Source organism: Canis lupus, chromosome 2, assembly GCF_011100685.1.
Source record: "Canis lupus familiaris isolate Mischka breed German Shepherd chromosome 2, alternate assembly UU_Cfam_GSD_1.0, whole genome shotgun sequence".
Taxonomy (NCBI): Eukaryota; Metazoa; Chordata; class Mammalia; order Carnivora; family Canidae; genus Canis; species Canis lupus.
The window spans coordinates 4,494,119-4,510,196 of record NC_049223.1 but is presented as its reverse complement, the minus strand read 5'-3'; the positions used below and the strand labels follow the sequence as shown (position 1 = coordinate 4,510,196).

Sequence of the window (16,078 nt, the reverse complement as noted above, 5' to 3'; positions counted from 1 at the left end):
GTCTCTGCCTCTCTCTCTCTCTGTATCTGTCATAAATAAATAAAATAAAAAAAATTTGTGTGAAATCAGAAAAGACCCCAAATAGCTAGGGGAATATTAAAAAAGAAAACCATAGCTGGGGGCATCACAATGCCAGATTTCAGGATGTACTACAAAGCTGTGGTCATCAAGACAGTGTGGTACTGGCATAAAAACAGACACATAGATCAATGGAACAGAATGCAGAATCCTCAAGTGGACTCTCAACTTTATGGTCAACTAATATTCAACAAAGCAGGAAAGACTATCTACTGGAAAAAAGACAGTCTCTTCAATAAATGGTGCTGGGAAAATTGGACAGCCACATGCAGAAGAATGAAACTGGACCACTTTTTTACACCATACACAAAGATAAACTCAAAATGGATGAAAGATCTAAATGTCAGACAGGAATCCATCAGAATCCTAGAGGAGAACACAGGCAACACCCTTTTTGAACTTGGCCACGGCAACTTCTTGCAAGATACATCCCTGAAGGGAAGAGAAAGCAAAGCAAAAATGAATTATTGGGACTTCATCAAGGTAAGAAGCTTCTGCAAGCAAAAGAAACAGTCAAGAAAACTAAAAGGCACCCTACAGAATGGAAGAAGTTATTTGCAAATGACCTATCAGATAAAGGGCTAGTATCCAAGATCTATAAAGAACTTAGTAAACTCAACAGCAAAGAAACAAACAATCCAATCATGCTATGGGCAAAAGACATGGACAGAAATTTCACAGAGGAAGACACAGACATGGCCAACAAGCACATGAGAAAATACTCCGGATCACTGGCCATCAGGGAAATATAAATCAAAACCAGAATGAGGTATCATCTTCCACCAGTGAGAATGGGCAAAATTAACAAGGCAGGAAACAACAAATGTTGGAGAGGATGTGGAGAAAGGGGAACCCTCTTGCACTGTTGGTAGCAATCTGAACGGGTACAGCCACCCTGGAAAACTGTGTGGAGGTTTCTCAAAGAGTTAACAATAGAACTGCCCTATGACCCAGCAATTGCACTTCTGAGGATTTACCCAAAGGTACAGATGCAGTGAAATGCAGGACACCTGCACCCCAATATTTATAGCAGCAATGTCCACAATAGCCAAACTGTGGAAGGAGCCTCGGTGCCCATCGAAAGATGAATGGATAAAGAAGATGTGGTCTATGTATACAATGGAATATTACTCAGCCATTAGAAATGACAAATACCCACCATTTGCTTTGAGGTGGATGGAACTGGAGGGTATTATGCTGAGCAAAATAAGTCAATTTGAGAAGGACAAACATTATATGTTCTCATTCATTTGGGGAATATAAGAATTGGTGAAAGGGAACATAGGGAGAGGGAAAAAAAAATGAGTGAAAATATCAGTGAGAGTGACAGAATATGAGAGACACCTAAGTCTGGGAAATGAATAGGGGTAGTGGAAAGGGAGGTGGGGGGGTTGGGGTGACTGGGTGATGGGCACTGAGGGGGTCACTTGGCAGGATGAGCATTGGGTGTTATGCTAAATGTTGGCAAATGAACTCCAATTAAAAAAAGTTAAAAAAAAACATAAAATGACAAGAGGCAAGCCACTTTATATTTTAAGAGTAAATAATACACAACACTGAACTCAGAGCAGGAAAATTAATTTTACAAGAGAGTACTTTACCTTGGTACCAGAACTTAAGTCCTCATGTTTTGAAGGCCTTGAATCATCAGTATCAGCTTTGCGGGTACGACTTTACAGCAAAAATAGAAAACAAAGACAAGTTCATTTCTTTAAAAAGAAAAATCGAGTAAAAGTCAGCTGTTTATTAATGAAGTTTCTTGACATACGAAAATTTAGCCTCGTTTTGGTTAAGCTTTTATTTTTAATTCTAGTATCCTTAACATACAGTGTTACATTAGTTTCATATATACAATATAATGATTTGGTAATTCCATACATCACCCAGTGCTCATCATGACTAGTGCATTCCTTAATTCCCATCTCCTATTTCACCCATTCCCCTACCAACATCCCCCCTGGTAACCATCAGTTTGTTCTCTATAGCAGTCTTCTTCTTGGTAAATCTGTCTTTTCTGTCTCCTTCGCTCATTTTTATTTTGTTTCTTACATGTTACTTAGGAGTGAAATCATATTTGTCTTTCTCTGACTTACACTGCTTAGCGTAATACGCTCTAGCTCTCACCATGCAAATGACAAGATGTCATTCTTTTCAATGGCTGAACAATATTCCATTGTGTGTGTGTGTGTGTGTGTGTATGTGTGTGTGTATATATATGTATATAACCACTTTTTATTCACTAATCCATCAACATGCACACTTAGGCTGATGATTGCAAATAATGCTGTAGTAAAAACATGAGGTGCATGTATCCCTTTGAATTGGTGTGTTTGTCATATCTGGGTAAATACATAGGAGTGCAACTCTTGGATTGTTAGTTTTGTTTTTAACTTTTTGAGGAACCGCCATACGGTTTCCCATGGTGGCTGTCCCAGTTTGCACTTCCACCAAAAGTGCAACAGGGTTCCTTTTTCTCCACATCCTCACCTACACTTGTTTCTTGTGGTTTTGATTTTAGCCATTCTGACAGGTGTGCAGCGCTATCTCATTGTAGTTTTGATTTGCATTTCCCTGATGACGTGTGATGCTGATCATCTTTTTATATATCTGTTGGCCAACTGGACATCTTCTTTGGAAAAATGTCTGATACATTCTGATCATTCTTGACCTGGATTGTGTTTTGGGTGTTGAGATGTATCAGTTCTTTAGATTCTTATACTAACCTTTATCAGATATGTCATATGCAAATGTCTTCTCCCATTCTGTAAGGTTGCCTTTTAGTTTTGTGGATTGATTCCTTCACTGCAAAAGCTTTTGATTTTGATGTAGCCCCAACAGTTTATTTTGCTTTTATTGCTCTTGCCTCAGGAGACATAAAAACAAACAAACAAACAAACAAAAAAACCTGGCTACAGCTAATACCAGAGAGATCATTGCCTGTGCTCTCTTCAAGGATAAAATGGTTTCATGTGATATATTTATATCTTTAAACCATTTTGAATTTATTTTTGTAAATGGTGAAAGAAAGTGGTCCTGTTTCAATCTTTTATATACCCATTCAGTTTTCCTAGCATCATTTATTGAAGGAGACTGCCTTTTCAAACCATTGGATATTCTTTCTTGCTTTGTCAAAGATTAATTAACCATATCATTATAGTTTATTTCTGGATTTTCTATACTATTCTACTGATATTTGTATCCATTTAATGCCAATACTATGCCGTTTTGATTACTACAGCTTTGTAATATAACTTGAAATCTAGCATAGAGATATCTCCAGTTATGTTTTTCTTTTTCCAATATTGCTTTGGCTATTTGAGGTCTTCAGTGGTTCCATATAAATTTAGTGTTGTTTGCTCTAGTTCTGTGAAACATGTCGATGGATTTTAGTAGGCATTGCATTAAATTTGTAGATTGCTTTGGGTCCTATACACAGTTTAACAATAGGTGCTCTTCCAATCTATGAGATGGAATTCTTTCCACGTCTTTGTGTCATCCTCAATTGCTTTCACCAATGTTTTCAGAATACAGGTCTTTCAAAATTTGGCCTCTGTGTTATTTTTTTAACATGTTATTTATTTATTTATTTATTTACTTATTTATTTGAGAGAGAGAGAGAGAGTGTGTGTGTGTGCACAGTAGGCAGAGAGGCAGGTGGAGGGAGGGGAAAGAAGCAGGGCCCCTGCTGAGCAGAGAGCCTTATATGTGGCTCTATCCCAGTACCCTGACATCATGACCCAAGCCAAAGGCAGTCGCTTAACCGACTGAGCCAGCCAGGCGCCCCTTGGCCTCTGTTTTTAAAAAGGGTTTAGTTATCTATTTTGCTTTCACCTCTCCTAACCTGTGAAATGCCCAGTAAAGGCCCAGTTTTAGTTCCCATAACTAAGTGTGACAGGTGAGGAATTCTCTGAAATGTCTGACAGCTAACTGGACAAAAGTTAACCACCATGAATTATCACCTTCCACCTGTCAGAATGGCTAGAATCAAAAACACACACTAAAAAATATTGGTGAGGATGCAGAGACTAAGGAATACTCGTGAGCTGGTGATGAGGATAGAAATTGGGGCAGCCACTGAGCAAAATGACTAGAAGGAAAACCTCACCTCAAAAGAAAGAATCAGAAACAGTCCTCTCTCCCACAGAGTTACAAAATCTGGATTACAATTCAATGTCAGAAAGCCAATTCAGAAGCACTATTATACAGCTACTGGTGGCTCTAGAAAAAAGTATAAAGGACTCAAGAGACTTCATGACTGCAGAATTTAGAGCTAATCAGGCAGAAATTAAAAATCAATTGAATGAGATGCAATCCAAACTAGAAGTCCTAACGACGAGGGTTAACGAGGTGGAAGAACGAGTGAGTGACCTAGAAGACAAGTTGATAGCAAAGAGGGAAACTGAGGAAAAAAGAGACAAACAATTAAAAGACCATGAAGATAGATTAAGGGAAATAAACGACAGCCTGAGGAAGAAAAACCTACGTTTAATTGGGGTTCCCGAGGGCGCCGAAAGGGACAGAGGGCCAGAATATGTATTTGAACAAATTCTAGCTGAAAACTTTCCTAATCTGGGAAGGGAAACAGGCATTCAGATCCAGGAAATAGAGAGATCCCCCCCTAAAATCAATAAAAACCGTTCAACACCTCGACATTTAATTGTGAAGCTTGCAAATTCCAAAGATAAGGAGAAGATCCTGAAAGCAGCAAGAGACAAGAAATCCCTGACTTTTATGGGGAGGAGTATTAGGGTAACAGCAGACCTCTCCACAGAGACCTGGCAGGCCAGAAAGGGCTGGCAGGATATATTCAGGGTCCTAAAGGAGAAGAACATGCAACCAAGAATACTTTATCCAGCAAGGCTCTCATTCAAAATGGAAGGAGAGATAAAGAGCTTCCAAGACAGGCAGCAACTAAAAGAATATGTGACCTCCAAACCAGCTCTGCAAGAAATTTTAAGGGGGACTCTTAAAATTCCCCTTTAAGAAGAAGTTCAGTGGAACAGTCCACAAAAACAAAGACTGAATAGATATCATGATGACACTAAACTCATATCTCTCAATAGTAACTCTGAATGTGAACGGGCTTAATGACCCCATCAAAAGGCGCAGGGTTTCAGACTGGATAAAAAAGCAGGACCCATCTATTTGCTGTCTACAAGAGACTCATTTTAGACAGAAGGACACCTACAGCCTGAAAATAAAAGGTTGGAGAACCATTTACCATTCGAATGGTCCTCAAAAGAAAGCAGGGGTAGCCATCCTTATATCAGATAAACTAAAATTTACCCCAAAGACTGTAGTGAGAGATGAAGAGGGACACTATATCATACTTAAAGGATCTATTCAACAAGAGGACTTAACAATCCTCAATATATATGCTCCGAATGTGGGAGCTGCCAAATATATAAATCAATTATTAACCAAAGTGAAGAAATACTTAGATAATAATACACTTATACTTGGTGACTTCAATCTAGCTCTTTCTATACTCGATAGGTCTTCTAAGCAAAACATCTCCAAAGAAACGAGAGCTTTAAATGATACACTGGACCAGATGGATTTCACAGATATCTACAGAACTTTACATCCAAACTCAACCGAATACACATTCTTCTCAAGCGCACATGGAACTTTCTCCAGAATAGACCACATATTGGGTCACAAATCGGGTCTGAACCGATACCAAAAGATTGGGATTGTCCCCTGCATATTCTCGGACCATAATGCCTTGAAATTAGAACTAAATCACAACAAGAAGTTTGGAAGGACCTCAAACACATGGAGGTTAAGGACCATCCTGCTAAAAGATAAAAGGGTCAACCAGGAAATTAAGGAAGAATTAAAAAGATTCATGGAAACTAATGAGAATGAAGATACAACCGTTCAAAATCTTTGGGATGCAGCAAAAGCAGTCCTAAGGGGGAAATACATCGCAATACAAGCATCCATTCAAAAACTGGAAAGAACTCAAATACAAAAGCTAACCTTACACATAAAGGAGCTAGAGAAAAAACAGCAAATAGATCCTACACCCAAGAGAAGAAGGGAGTTAATAAAGATTCGAGCAGAACTCAACGAAATCGAGACCAGAAGAACTGTGGAACAGATCAACAGAACCAGGAGTTGGTTCTTTGAAAGAATTAATAAGATAGATAAACCATTAGCCAGCCTTATTAAAAAGAAGAGAGAGAAGACTCAAATTAATAAAATCATGAATGAGAAAGGAGAGATCACTACCAACACCAAGGAAATACAAACGATTTTAAAAACATATTATGAACAGCTATACGCCAATAAATTAAGCAATCTAGAAGAAATGGATGCATTCCTGGAAAGCCACAAACTACCAAAACTGGAACAGGAAGAAATAGAAAACCTGAACAGGCCAATAACCAGGGAGGAAATTGAAGCAGTCATCAAAAACCTCCCAAGACACAAGAGTCCAGGGCCAGATGGCTTCCCAGGAGAATTTTATCAAACGTTTAAAGAAGAAATCATACCTATTCTCCTAAAGCTGTTTGGAAAGATAGAAAGAGATGGAGTACTTCCAAATTCGTTCTATGAAGCCAGCATCACCTTAATTCCAAAGCCAGACAAAGACCCCGCCAAAAAGGAGAATTACAGACCAATATCCCTGATGAACATGGATGCAAAAATTCTCAACAAGATACTGGCCAATAGGATCCAACAGTACATTAAGAAAATTATTCACCATGACCAAGTAGGATTTATCCCTGGGACACAAGGCTGGTTCAACACCCGTAAAACAATCAATGTGATTCATCATATCAGCAAGAGAAAAACCAAGAACCATATGATCCTCTCATTGGATGCAGAGAAAGCATTTGACAAAATACAGCATCCATTCCTGATCAAAACTCTTCAGAGTGTAGGGATAGAGGGAACATTCCTCGACATCTTAAAAGCCATCTACGAAAAGCCCACAGCAAATATCATTCTCAATGGGGAAGCACTGGGAGCCTTTCCCCTAAGATCAGGAACAAGACAGGGATGTCCACTCTCACCACTGCTATTCAACATAGTACTGGAAGTCCTAGCCTCAGCAATCAGACAACAAAAAGACATTAAAGGCATTCAAATTGGCAAAGAAGAAGTCAAACTCTCCCTCTTCGCCGATGACATGATACTGTACATAGAAAACCCAAAAGTCTCCACCCCAAGATTGCTAGAACTCATACAGCAATTCGGTAGCGTGGCAGGATACAAAATCAATGCCCAGAAGTCAGTGGCATTTCTATACACTAACAATGAGACTGAAGAAAGAGAAATTAAGGAGTCAATCCCATTTACAATTGCACCCAAAAGCATAAGATACCTAGGAATAAACCTCACCAAAGATGTAAAGGATCTATACCCTCAAAACTATAGAACACTTCTGAAAGAAATTGAGGAAGACACAAAGAGATGGAAAAATATTCCATGCTCATGGATTGGCAGAATTAATATTGTGAAAATGTCAATGTTACCCAGGGCAATATACACGTTTAATGCAATCCCTATCAAAATACCATGGACTTTCTTCAGAGAGTTAGAACAAATTATTTTAAGATTTGTGTGGAATCAGAAAAGACCCCGAATAGCCAGGGGAATTTTAAAAAAGAAAACCATATCTGGGGGCATCACAATGCCAGATTTCAGGTTGTACTACAAAGCTGTGGTCATCAAGACAGTGTGGTACTGGCACAAAAACAGACACATAGATCAGTGGAACAGAATAGAGAATCCAGAAGTGGACCCTGAACTTTATGGGCAACTAATATTCGATAAAGGAGGAAAGACTATCCATTGGAAGAAAGACAGTCTCTTCAATAAATGGTGCTGGGAAAATTGGACATCCACATGCAGAAGAATGAAACTAGACCACTCTCTTTCACCATACACAAAGATAAACTCAAAATGGATGAAAGATCTAAATGTGAGACAAGATTCCATCAAAATCCTAGAGAAGAACACAGGCAACACCCTTTTTGAACTCGGCCATAGTAACTTCTTGCAAGATACATCCACGAAGGCAAAAGAAACAAAAGCAAAAATGAACTATTGGGACTTCATCAAGATAAGAAGCTTTTGCACAGCAAAGGATACAGTCAACAAAACTCAAAGACAACCTACAGAATGGGAGAAGATATTTGCAAATGACGTATCAGATAAAGGGCTAGTTTCCAAGATCTATAAAGAACTTATTAAACTCAACACCAAAGAAACAAACAATCCAATCATGAAATGGGCAAAAGACATGAACAGAAATCTCACAGAGGAAGACATAGACATGGCCAACATGCATATGAGAAAATGCTCTGCATCACTTGCCATCAGGGAAATACAAATGAAAACTACAATGAGATACCACCTCACACCAGTGAGAATGGGGAAAATTAACAAGGCAGGAAACAACAAATGTTGGAGAGGATGCGGAGAAAAGGGAACCCTCTTACACTGTTGGTGGGAATGTGAAATGGTGCAGCCACTCTGGAAAACTGTGTGGAGGTTCCTCAAACAGTTAAAAATATACCTGCCCTACGACCCAGCAATTGCACTGTTGGGGATTTACCCCAAAGATACAAATGCAATGAAACGCCGGGACACCTGCACCCCGATGTTTCTAGCAGCAATGGCCACGATAGCCAAACTGTGGAAGGAGCCTCGGTGTCCAACGAAAGATGAATGGATAAAGAAGATGTGGTTTATGTATACAATGGAATATTACTCAGCTATTAGAAATGACAAATACCCACCATTTGCTTCAACGTGGATGGAACTGGAGGGTATTATGCTGAGTGAAGTAAGTCAGTCAGAGAAGGACAAACATTATATGTTCTCATTCATTTGGGGAATATAAATAATAGTGAAAGGGAAAATAAGGGAAGGGAGAAGAAATGTGTGGGAAATATCAGAAAGGGAGACAGAACATAAAGACTGCTAACTCTGGGAAACGAACTAGGGGTGGTAGAAGGGGAGGAGGGCGGGGGGTGGGAGTGAATGGGTGACGGGCACTGGGTGTTATTCTGTATGTTAGTAAATTGAACACCAATAAAAAAATAAATTAAAAAAAAAAAAAAAAAAAAAAAAAAAAAAGAAATTGGGGCAGCCACTGTAAAAAACAAAATGGAGTTTCCTTGAAGAAGTACCAATAGAAATACCACATGATCCAGTAATCCACTACTGGGTACTTACTTACCCCCAAAAAAGAAAACACTAATTTGAAAAGACATATGTACCCCAATGTTTACTGCAGCATTATTTACAACAGCCAAGATATGAAAGTAACCCATGTCCATCAACAGATGTATAACACACACACACACACACACACACACACACACACACACACAGAGCAATATTACTCAGCCATAAAAAAGAATGAAACCTTACCATTTGCAACAATGTGGATTACCTGGAGGGTATTAAGCCAAGTGAAATAAGTCAGAGCAAAATAGACAAATACTGTATGATTTCACTTATATGTAGAATCAAAAAAGCAGAACAAATGAACAAACAAGCAAAAAGCAGAACCAGACCCATAAGTACAGAGAATTCTGTATTGCCAGAAGGGAAGTGGGTGGGGGACAGACAAAAATGGGTGAAGGGAAGTGGGAGGTTCAGCATTCCAGGTATAGTAAGTCACAGGGATAAAAGTACAGCATAGGGAATATAGTCAATAGAATTGTAAGAGCAATATGCAGTAACACATGGTAGCTACACTTGTGGTAAGCATGGGGTAACAACATAGACCTGCTGAATCACTATGTTGTACACATGAAACCAACATAACGGTGTGTCAACTATACTTAAATTTTGAAAAGGAACTATCTACAGATGTTAAAGAACAAATTTATATGTTATTACTTGGAATACTATTCCCGAAGAGATTAAAAGATTAAAAATTATAAAATCCAAGTTTCACAAGTCCTGCCTTATTTACGTCCACATAAACTAGCAAGACCTTAAAAATCAAGGGCACTCAGATACCCAAGAAGAGAGACTGCTATAAAAATAGTCCTGATATCTGTGCCTCTATTTACCCACACACTGCCTAATATTTTCTTTTTGTGAGCTACCACTCCTGGATCACTCCTCTGCAGGGCTCAGTGGCACTCTCCAACGTTTAAGTCTTTAGCCTGCCAAGGCACAGATTCCCAAAACAAGGAAAGGCTCAAATGACCAAGAATAGGAGCCATTTCCTGCTCCTGGAGAACCAGCTAAATGGAGTCTGAGTCATCCATGCAGTCATCTCAATGTAGGCACCTTACCAACTACCCAAATGAAGCTCCGTTATTGATCTGACAGCTAGTCCTACCCCACCAAACCCTACACATACATGGGAAGGGCATCAGAGAATTACGAAAAGAGGTGGAGCGATCACAAGACCCTGTGACCTTGGGCCATACATTTACATAGTTCAGAATCTCCATTCCCCCCATTATTTGAAAGGATCTAACCCGCCTTCTGTAAGGTGGGGTAGAAGTCGATGATGTCCCATTCCTATTTGCTGTAAATACTCTTGCCAGTGGTTCAACTGATTTTAATGTTTCTCAACAGAAACTCTGAAGTAGGGCAGCCGGATAGCCCAGCGGTTTAGTGCCACCTTCAGCCCAGGGCATGATCCTGGAGACCCAGGTTTGAGTCCCAAGTCAGGCTCCCTGCATGGAGCCTGCTTCTCCCTCTGCTTGTATCTCTGCCTCTCTCTCTCTCTCTCTCTCTCTGTCTCATGAATAAATAAAATCTTTTTTTAAAGGAAAAGAAACCCTGAAGTATGCTAGTTCCTTCAATTAAACCAACAAAAAGAGGGATCCCTGGGTGGCGCAGCGCTTTAGTGTCTGCCTTTGGTCCAGGGTGCGATCCTGGAGACCGGGATCGAATCCCATGTTGGGCTCCCGGTGCATGGAGCCTGCTTCTCCCTCTGCCTGTGTCTCTGCCTCTCTCTCTCTCTCTCTCTCTCTCTGTGTGACTATCATAAATAAATAAAAATTAAAATAAATAAATAAATAAATAAATAAATAAATAAATAAATAAACCAACAAAAAGAAATGCTGCTCAGGACTCTCTTGAACGCTCTATTTTATTTTATTTTATTTTTTTTTGAACGCTCTATTTTAATATGCTTTTATAAACAACAACCAATATCTTGTGTTCTTTCTTTGTGTAATTGACCTTTGTCTATCTTGTCATAAACTCCAGTATTCTGTCATCATTTCTAAAACTCTTTTTCCTATTCAACCCAGTGTGGTTCTTCTTGAAACATGCCCTCTCCTGCTAATTCCCGTCTCATGTACACTAGACCCACTCCCTATCTTTATATTATTAAATCAAAGATGAGAGAAAAGGGAAAAAATCTAAATTTAAATCTCATTTCTGTCAGTTATCAAATTCAAGTAAGTCACTTTAATCCCTTTTCAGTTTCAAATTCTCCACTTCAACAACCACTTGGTAAGGATGTTAAACATGGGTTACAGCATCAGAGAGTATTTTGATTAACACATCTCTAAGATTCTTTAAAACCCTGAAATTCTATCTGCTTTTCATTTTGTCTTTAGAAAAATGGAGAATCCTTAGCTGCAGAAATGATAAAAAGTAATGGAATAAAAGAAACAGCAAGAAAATTGGAGAAGAAAGTTTAAAAAAATCAAGAAAAGAGTATAGAAAGGACATGGAGAAAAGCAAAAAAGTCTACAAAAAAAGAAAAAGCTTCACAGAACTTATCAAGGGTGCCAGCCTAAAGGGAAACTTAGACTGAGAAGTCAGTAAATAGACAACTGTTTAGAAATACCCTCTAAATAGATGATAAATTTAATTAACGTTACATGGTCTATACCTAGATTACATATCCTTCACTTTCAGAAAAATCATTCATCTCAAGGAGAGCAGACGTCACTATATCTAAGAGCTTGCCTGATTAGGGCTTGCTTATGTAAAAGCTATGGTACTGTGGCCATAGGTAACTGAGATCCACTCCAAAATCTTTGACAGTAAAAACAAGAAACTAGTTACCACTGCAATAATTACCTCTAGCTATCACTAGTTGTGTCAAATATATTAGGAAAATGCTTGGACTTGCCTGGTTCTTAAGAAAACTCCAAATCAGAGTTAACATGTAATGAAATTTGACAATCTGGGATGATCTAAGATCTGTATCTTAATTCCAGTGCTGCTGAGGGGCAAAACATGTATGTGGGAGCCACGCAGGCTAACATTCAAATCATGGGTCTGCTACTCATTAACTATGGAATCCTGGGTCAGTTTATCCATCTCCCTGAACTACAGCTGACTAGTTAATAAAAAGTAGGCTATAACAGCACAGCTCCTTGGTGAAACTATTGCAATGACTAATAAGTAATAAGTAAGACGTATTAAGCACATAATACAGTGTCTAGCCCAGAAGACAACACTCAACAAATCCTTTCCTCTCCACTTCCTTGGTTAACACATCATTTTAAAAAAATCCATAAAAGTCCTACCTGCTTAAAGAGACTTCTTCAGACTTCTTAGCCACTAGTAAAGAAAGCAGGAAAATACATTTTAAGTCAACAATAGAAAAATACAGAATATTAAAACTGTAAGACAGATGATGACTTGTTCAAAAGTATTCCTTTGGGACCACACCTGGAAACCACACTACAGTGGATATTAATTGTACTATTGGTAGGCAGTTAATGCATTAAGAAATCTCATTTTCTCCTCTATATTTACCAATGCAAGAAAGAATTCTAGTTATCAGGATGTGGTACATACAAGTGGATGTTTCTAATGACCATTATTGTAACCAAACCAAACCCTATGAGACGGACAGGAAATGGTATCATTAGCAGAATCATTATCATAAAGTGACAATGGCAAACTTAAATAGCATGATTTTCCTGGACTTCCACTACTAGGAGCAGTTAAAACAGACTATACATATTTAGCTGGAACACAACGGAACCTCTCCAGCTCCTCAGTTGAGACTGCTAAGTTCAGGATGAAACGCCTCATCACAAAGTTCGGCTCGGCTCCGGTCACAATCTTGGGGTCCTGGGTGGAGACCCTCAGGGAGTCTGCTTTTCTCTCTCCCTCTGTCCTTCCACCTCGCTTGTGCTATCTTTCAAATAAATAAATAAACTCTTCTCAAAACCTTTTCTAGAGAAAGACATAAGGCCTAGAAAAAGAACATTTTATTTTTTTTTTATTTTTTTAAATATTTTTTTTCTTTATTTATTTATGATAGTCACACAGAGAGAGAGAGAGAGGCAGAGACATAGGCAGAGGGAGAAGCAGGCTCCATGCACCGGGAGCCCGACGTGGGATTCGATCCCGGGTCTCCAGGATCGCACCCTGGGCCAAAGGCAGGCGCCAAACCGCTGCGCCACCCAGGGATCCCAAGAACAACATTTTAAATGGAATGAATTGAGCCTCCTGACTTGTTCAGTAGAGAGGGCTGAAAATTTCAAAATGGACTGATACTTGGCTAAGGAAATAAAAGCTTCCTTTGTCTTCCAGTATCTTTAACTTGGTATTCTTCAATCTATCCTCCACACGAGACACCTGCAAACTATGGCCACAGGCCAAATCCAACCTGCCATCTGGTTCTGTAAATAAAGTTGTAATGGAGCACAGTCACATCTATTTCAATACATATTGCTATGGCTACTTTCACACGACAATGGCAGAGTGTGAGACCCCAGGGCCTAAAATATTCACTATCTGGCCCTTTTAAGAAAAGCCTGGTGATCCCCATTTTATGCCATAACCAAAGGGCCCTAATTCAAATCTAATCTGATTACTCTTCTATTTCAAATTCTCCTATCAATCCCTGCTGGCTCCCTCCCCAACAGCCATTCCATATTCTTCATTCTTGCTGGAGAACCACAGCTTTATTTGGATAGTTAGTGTCCCAATACACAAAGAATGTGGTCTCGCCCCAGCTGCAAAAGGAGAAAGGATTATTCTAAGCTAATCACAGTACCTGACTTACCAGTGACTGGTTTAGGAACAAGCAAGTCATGTTACCTAGCCTATAAAATGTTAGGGGAAGTTTACTGCAAGCTGCTGAGTTTTCTTCCTATATAAAAGAAACACAAAGACAAACACAGTTCTTCTGGTCATGGATATTGTCATGTGAAAATATGCCTGAAGCTGTTGCTAATTAGCCAAGCAGGAAAAGAGACAGGGACTCCTGGGTGACTCAGCGGTTGAGTGTCTGCCTTTGGCTGAGGCCCTGATCCCCGACTTCCCCGATCAAGTCCCATGTTGGGCTCCCTGTCTGGAGCCTGCTTCTCCCTCTGCCTATATCTCTGCCTCTCTCTCTCTCTGTCTCTCATGAATAAATAAATTAAAATCTTAAAAAAAAAACACAACACAAAGACAGCTCTATTCTATTATGAGCACCTTGAAAGACCAAAACTCTCTTCCATCTTTGCTTCCTATAACTTGCAAAACCAAAGCCAACCTAAAGAATTTCTGTGATAGAGATCCACTAAGTCAAAGGTTTCTTCCTACATTTCAGACCATGCAACACACTAGGTGCCACCTCTGGGGAGCAACGGTAACATCTTTGTGACTGCGAACATTTTTGTGCTTTTATTATAATTTGTTGAGCCCAAGTTGCCCTTTTTGAATATTTATTATGATCATCTTTTGACTAATAACAGAGTATCTTATTTCCAAAAAACTACAGTATTATGCAACAAACAGGAGAGAACATTGTTCTAATGAAGTCAACATATCACATTCTGACTTAAGAGAAGTGAAGTCACTAATAGTGAGATTGTGTTGATGCAACAGCATCTAAAATAACCTGTGCTCCTCAACAGGCTTCCGTAGGATAGGTCATCACCTAAAAAATCAAGCAATCTCATTGGTCTTTCTGCACACTAGCTAAGTTTTGCAGTTCTTATTGTTTGCCATTTGTGTAAAGGACCAGCAAGGTATTGCAGAGTTCCAGTTTTAAGGATAATGAGACAAATCACGCTATAATAATATTTACTAAATGAAATCCACTTGTAAAAGTCAAAATACCATTTGTATAACCAGTAATTTTTATAACATGTTTATAGAGGAAACATAAAACATACTAACTTGAAAATCTTTTTTCCTTATTTACACAAAGCTATCCCATAGGATTTTAAGTCTCATAACTAATGAGGGCACCTGGATGGCTCACTGGTTGAGGTTGTGATCCCAGGTTCTGGGATTGAGTCCTACATCAGGCATCCGTATGGAGCCTGCTTCTCCCTCTGCCTCTCTCTTTGCCTCTCTCTGTGTGTCTCTGAGGAATAAAGAAATAAATTCTAAAAAATACTAAGATAACGAATTTATTTTCAGACAATACTGCCTCATATTTTAAATTACCAAAAAGAACTTCTCAAATTCTGAATCCTAGACTATTAAGAAAGAAATTCAGAAACCAAACACCCATGCAATTTACACATCCGATTTGTTTCGTTTTGTTTTCATTGCTTTTTCATTATCAAAACTGCCTTACTCTGACTTCATCTATGTTAGGACCACCATAAGTAATTCACTCTAAAAAATCATACCTAGATCATGATTCTGTGAAGAATTTTCAGGTTTCATTTCTTCTTCATGTTCAGAAATTAGTTGGTCACTGCTACGTATAAGAAAGAGTGATAAACAATGAGACTTTTTTAATACTGATATGAAAAATATTTACCAGATATATCAAATTCTTAAGATTTTTCAAAGAATATCAGGGTTAACATCAAAACTTAAATTACCCGAATAGGTACTTCAAATTTGTTAGTTCTAAAAACTTTTATCAAGTATGTAATTATAATTAAAGGAGAAACAAAAGTAAGGTGAACCAGTCATGAGTTGAAGGCATTTTGCTCAGTAAACTAAGAGTTAGCCTGCCATAATGGAAAGTGTCTCAAATCCCAAAGTCCCAGCTCTAAAACCAGCAGCTTTTTGTTCTTAGACCAGCCACTTCTCTTCCACTCAAAGTCTTTCTCTATAAAACAGGAATCTTACCATCTTATATTACAAG

At 38.7% G+C, this 16,078-nt stretch overlaps 1 protein-coding gene across 1 annotated transcript in view; it reads right to left on the bottom strand.

Annotated features, from left to right (window-relative positions):
• Positions 1–16,078, bottom strand: part of LOC119875638 (ankyrin repeat domain-containing protein 26-like) — a 35,803-nt gene that overhangs the window by 7,462 nt on the left and 12,263 nt on the right. The window contains exons 5-7 of the mRNA XM_038532056.1: positions 15,612–15,682; positions 12,555–12,588; positions 1,680–1,749 (exon numbers count right to left, since the gene is read on the bottom strand). Coding sequence (XP_038387984.1) covers positions 1,680–1,749; positions 12,555–12,588; positions 15,612–15,682 — 175 coding nt within the window. The remainder of the gene's footprint in view (positions 1–1,679; positions 1,750–12,554; positions 12,589–15,611; positions 15,683–16,078) is intronic.